The sequence below is a fragment of the Erithacus rubecula genome (assembly GCF_903797595.1).
Source record: "Erithacus rubecula genome assembly, chromosome: 3".
NCBI lineage: Eukaryota > Metazoa > Chordata > Aves > Passeriformes > Muscicapidae > Erithacus > Erithacus rubecula.
Window position 1 is genome coordinate 106978128 of NC_136689.1, and position 6019 is coordinate 106984146.

General features: G+C 42.1%; 1 protein-coding gene across 35 annotated transcripts in view; it reads left to right on the forward strand.

The window, feature by feature from the left end:
• Positions 1 to 3988, forward strand: part of DTNA (dystrobrevin alpha) — a 219254-nt gene extending 215266 nt beyond the window's left edge. For 34 of the 35 annotated variants that reach the window (XM_079299396.1, XM_079299402.1, XM_079299409.1 and 31 more), the window contains one exon: positions 431 to 3988. In XM_079299396.1, the coding sequence (XP_079155522.1) occupies positions 431 to 586 (156 nt within the window). In that variant the 3' untranslated portion in view covers positions 587 to 3988. The remainder of the gene's footprint in view (positions 1 to 430) is intronic. The other variant, XM_079299388.1, reaches the window with a different exon arrangement.
• The last annotated feature ends 2031 nt before the right edge of the window (positions 3989 to 6019 follow it).

Genomic DNA, 6019 nt, shown 5'->3' on the forward strand with positions numbered 1-6019 from the left:
TGTGACTATAACTCCAGTGGCTGAACACTGCACAAGGGGGTTAAACCATGGTTGCACTTTCAATAGTCTGTTTATAGAGTGACCTGGAAGAGGAAGGTGGAAGGGAAAATGGGAGCACTGCAAATCTGTGTCAGTGCAGACTGAGTTAGCCCAAGGTCCTGCAGCAGAGCAGGCAACAGTCTTCTTGCCCATGGCAAGGAAAGTTTCCAACTTCCCACATGCCCTGTAAGTTTCTGTTTACAGCCCAAATACCTGTGGCTCATCTAGGTAGAATGACTTTTTTAACTCCTGGAGGGGTAACCACAGGAATTGGCCAGCCCCCTTTTTCTCTCAATAAAACAGCAGTGGGAGGCTTAACTTGCTCTGCCTGCATGGGTGCAGCATGTTAAACCAGCATTCTTTAAAAACCTTCCATAACATTTCTCAACAGGGAAGCTGCAGTCAGACAGACAATGAAAGCTACGTAAGAACTGATGATGAGGAGAGCTGCTTTCGGACAGACGACGAAGAAAACTCAGCTGCGAACTTCACGGAAGAGTGGAACCAAGAGGTGCAGCGTCTCTTGACAAAAAAATCACATAACTAAGTTCTGAGGACTGTAGCACAGTACTTTTGTTCTAAGAGTTGTAGTTTGTAGATGTGTGTTTTTTGACAACAAGACTTTTGTTTAAAGCTAACTTGTATTAGCTACATCTTCTGTAACATGGCTCATTACCGCGAAGCAGACAGACTGACGCGCGCGCTGCTGTCACACACGGCGGCTGTTAATAACTCACGTGAACCCTTTGCACATGATATTGAACCTGTTCAGTTTACAATGACAATACTGTTTATAGTTAGAAATTTGATTTCTGAATACTTTGAGATTTTAGTAGATCAGTTTACTATACACTGTACATTTTTTTTTTTCCCACGGGAGAAATAAAAAGTGACAATTATGCATTTAACACTGAATGATTATACTCCTGAGTGTATATATCTAGTAGCCCAAAAAACAAAGTACCAGACTATATTTGCAATTTGTTTGCAAGTCTTTAAATTAAGGCTTATACAAAATGTACTAAAATAATAATAATATAATTAATAATAATAATAAACTTCTCTAATTTAGGGCTAATGTGTAACTTAGGAATGTTTCTTTCAAAATAATCTAACAAATCAGCCATAGAAGTTAGTGTAAATATTTTTTTTCCAAATAGATATCATATACAAAAGGTGACATTCAAATGATATAGAATCTAGTTTTTAAATCAGCACAGATCTTCTTAAAACTGTGAACTATGTTTTGAAATACTCGTTGCTAAAGCTGTTTATAAACCACAGGTGCCATAAGATCCCTGAACTGACTGATGTTACGTATAATCCTCCATGGTATTGTTTCATTGATGTTTTAGCTTTAGTAAGCATGTGTTCAACAAACCAGCTCTTTCCATCTCTCTGCCCCTCCTCTTCCTCCCCACCTCCTTCTATAATGTTATTTTCGAGGCCTTCAGCTTTAAATGTACAGGCTTAAAGTGCGCTTGCAACTGTTTTCTTTTGATTTCCGAATGTGTACTGCCTTAGCCAGCCACCAGATGTTCTGCATGCCCTCTTGGAAATGTGTGGTGAGACTCTTTCAGAGCTGGATGGAGAAACAGCGATCAGTGAAAAGCACAAGAAGAGCAGTGGATTTTTTGAAAGGACAGGCATAGTTACAGAATTGGAGTTTCGTCCGGTTTACTATTTTTGCAGTATCAAGGCATTTCAGGAGACAGGGGACTGACCTGGCCATTGTGCAGGGTTAGGCAGTGAGGCTGCTGGCTAAAAAGCATTTGCTCTGCTGTGACTACAAACCTACAGATACTCCTGAGCAGGTATTGACACAAATTAGCACCAAGGTGCTCCCCAGGGCACTCTGCTCCAAAACAAAGGTGACACCTTTGTGGCTTGTGGCACTGCCCTACAGAGGAGCCAGAGCCAGGCCAGGGACAGCTGGAGCAGCAGCTGGGCAGGGACACCAGGAGGTGTTCCCTGCTGGCCACCAGGCCCTCCTGAGCTGTGCAGTGTTAGCTCAGGGCCAGCTCTCTGCCGAGGTAACTTTACTGCCCTAATAAAATGGTGGGCTTCCAGTACCTGGCTGACCTGGAGTGACACTGTCTAACAGCCCTGAAAACAGCGGTGTTTCATACAGATATTTCACACCAGCACAGTTTGCCTACAGCAAGTGATGAGATACCCATCTGAAGCAGGTTAGCGTGGCTTGTCTGTCCTTGCTTTCTTGGTGACGTGGATGTGTGCTGCCATATTTACGTGAGGTTGCTATGTAGCTCGACCCAGTAAGTCCACTTGTTTGCATGCATTCTCCAGGCTCGTGGCTGTTTCCCTGGGCACTATGTGTTAGGGAATGAGTATCTGTATGAAAGAGCTGCTGCCATGTTTCACTTCCATGTCATTTTATCGTGGATGCAGATCTGTTGTCTGTATATCCTTGCGTACCTGGGCTTGCTCTCAGACATCCAAATGCATAGTAAGGGATCCAGATATCTTCATGTAAGCTTTTTGTTTTTGCAATCACTGGTCTTTGCTCCTGGGGTATGTGCAGTCCTGCTAGGGCAAGCACCATATCCTCCACTGTCCCCTCTTCCAACCTCCTCTCAGGAATGAGTTAGCCTCCACTAGTGCCTAGCACTCCATGTTTTAAGCTACTCCAGTGAACCTGTAGACATTGCTGTCAGCTCAGGATTCCGAGCAAGCATTTCCTGAACAGGGAGAAAACAAGCTAGAACACAGCTATGTGCAATGGCTGATGAATTCAACCCATGTCATGTTTAACTGTACCCAAAGTAATAGATCCCTTTCATCATCTTAATGTCTGCGTGCTCATTATCACCATGCTTAAAATAGATGCACTAGACTAAATCCATTGCAAGAGCTTCTGAACTAAGAGTAAGAACTGAAGTTGACTAATCAAGCACCTTTCTTTTAGGCTGGTGTCAACAAGATGATCCCTTAGAGCTAGAGTTCTGGGTCCCTTATGCCCTGGCTCTCTGAGATGAAGCACCTCTTACTTAGCTCTGCAAATGTCTATTTTAAGCATTTTTCCAACTGTTAAGCTGGCTGCATTTTCACCCAGCTGGTCTTTGTCTGTTTGTTGAATATTATTTTGGCTGTGGTTTGCGGTCATTAAAACAAACACAGTTACAGAAGAGGTCCCTGGTATGGCCCTTTTCTTAACTACCAATGGCCCACCACAGCTGTCAGAACTCCGGGTGGTTTTAGTGTCACTGGAGGAAAACCAGTGGTTTGGAATCAGGAGACAGGGATGTGAAGATGTATAGGGTCCTTGAATGTCCAAAGCGATGGTGGAGAATGGGTTGTCTGTAAGTAGTAATGTTAACTAAACTGCATAAAAAGGTGTGTGGCCTTTGTTGTGATATAATATGTATTTTCTTATATGCATGAGCCAAACTGTTGCATCATAATTTATCATAAGTGTGTCCGCCTTTACTTTCAGTCGTCATCTTCTCCCATCCTTATTGGTTCTTGGCAATTACTGTAGATAGACCTTGTAAATATTGCAACCTCGGGTTGCTGTAATCACATTGGTTCAATTCAGCAGACGGAGCTGTGAACAACAAGCACTCCACAGTGTCCTGAGGAATAAAGGGCATTTTTAACTTTGAACCAAAAAAAAAAAAAAAAAAAGAAGAAAAAAAGGTATGAAGAGTTACATCTTGAGGCTACTAACTGCAACGCATTTTTAAAACTACTGTACTTGACACCACTTGAGACAGATACAGAGACACTAAAGATGTCACAATATTCATTGGTATTGTAACAGAACTGCTATTGTATGGGGTTTTTGTATTGCTGTTAAGTATTGTTTTGTGTGTGTGTGTGTTGGAACCTACTGGGGACATGTTATATTTTGAAGTGATTAAACTATTTAATTGTGTGTCTATATTTTGGAATGGAATTATTTCTTCATTAAAAAGATTTTTAAAAGGAACTTATGGAGCATATCATGTTTGTGGCTTATTTTGGTTTTGGATGTCCTGTTCCATGGATCCCAAACAGCAGTAGGGAAGCAAAGTGTGACCCTGTGATGCAACAAGTAGTCTGTCTCGTCCACCACTTCATGAGGGAGCTCCTTACATCACTTTCCTTAGTGCTTTGAACTTGGTACCAAGCAGCATCTGTTTCCAGTGGCCCAAGCAGTTTCTTTCTTCCTTTCTTGATTCTCTGTATCTTTAGCTGTTTCACAATCTGAAAATGAAGTTCTCCATCTGTAAAACATCTGCCCCTGTATCCACTTAACAGCAATGAAAATGTCCATAGGCAGAAGACATCAGGGCCTGACAAGGTGCCTGGTACAAACTTAGAAGGTGGTATATGGTCCTCAGGAGTCTAAACTATCTGCAACATTGTCACTTTTTCTTAACCACCGTGTTTCTCTGGCGTTAGAAGGAACAAAACATTTGAACAGACACGTTTGAATGGCTTTACCATGCACAGTCACATGTTCTGTTGCAGAGAACATAAAGTCTGTTTTTCCAATTACACTTTAAGATGCCTTTCCTTACAGCTGTTGGTAATTGCATCTGTTTGCTAGCCTAAAAGAGGATGGAGTTGCAAAGCAAGAGCTCACACTTAAAGCAGCAATTTTGTGTTCTGATGCAGTGCCTGGGGCTACCTCATCAGGACGTGGCAACATCTGGAGTGCCCAGTGGTGCAGCTGGGTGTGGTGGCAGCCCTTCCCAGCAGATGGACTGCAGCTGCTGTCCCAGAGTGCATCCCTGACATCCAAAATATCCCCAGCTGTGCACACAGCATTGTTAGCTGGCCAGTGAGTTACACCAGGGAGGGGTCTGTTGGGTGGAAAGCAGTAGCAGCACACCAAAAATACTCTATCTGGTCAGCAGATACCCCAGTGTGTTGGGAGACAGATAAAGCCCAGTCTGCTGCTTCCTTCAGCACTGACTGCTGTGGTAACCTGTAAATCACCAGGGTTTATTTGCCCTAATTCCCCTGTCTGTAGCTTGATGTTCTTCAATAAGGATGATCATTTTACACTGTAAATGGTTTGCCAGATCTGCTGAACTTCGCCTCCACGGTCCCAGTCCAAGTTCATATCCACAAGATTGTAATGTATGATGACATATAAGATCATGAGGATAACTCTGTTTTATCCATGCATAATCCCAAATTGCTGTGTTGCTTCCTAACCCACAATCAAGTCTATGGCCCCTGGGGAGCAAAGGAGACAGTGAAAACTAATTTATAGGCAAGGGCTGTTTTTCTCGTTGCCTTTGGTTCCTCTAACTGCTTTTTGCAAGGAAAATGGACTCATGCAAAAGGAAATAAAATAGTAAATTTAAAAATAAATTTAAAATATAATAACATTTAAAAATTTAAAAATAAAATAAAATAAAATAAAATAAAATAAAATAAAATAAAATAAAATAAAATGTGGTCTTTAGATCTGGATAGTTGGCTCCTTGGCTAAATCTGGAAAAGCATCTGGGATTTTCTGAAAGCACCTGAGAGTTTCATTCAGCAGCACACAATTCTATGGCTGCTCTTCCAAAATTTGCTTAGTCCTGTTCCTCAGCAGTTGTGTATTGCACTGCAAGCAGCCCGTAGGATTGAGTGAAACTTTTAAGAGACTATTGCAGGAATACGAAGCTGAGTTTATCAAACACAGTATGTTGAGTAGGAGGAGCAATCTCTATTGTTCCACAAAGAAAAAATGTATTGAAGAATTTCATATGCCTCAGGATCATCCTGTCTAATGCCCCAGATAATCTGCAGATTAAGGATTCCCATTTGCTTTCTCCTGAATTACTGCCAGCAGTTGAGTTGCCTGTGGATTAGGACAGCTCTGCCAAGCTGCCAGCACTGCACCACCAGACCTTTGGCAGCAAAAGGCAGAGCAGCAGAATGAGGCTACACTTCTTCCAGCCTTCCCATTCCCCAGAAAAAGGGTCCCAAACTGGAATAAGTTTTTCTGAGGGCCCAAAACTGCAACTTTCTAAAAAAA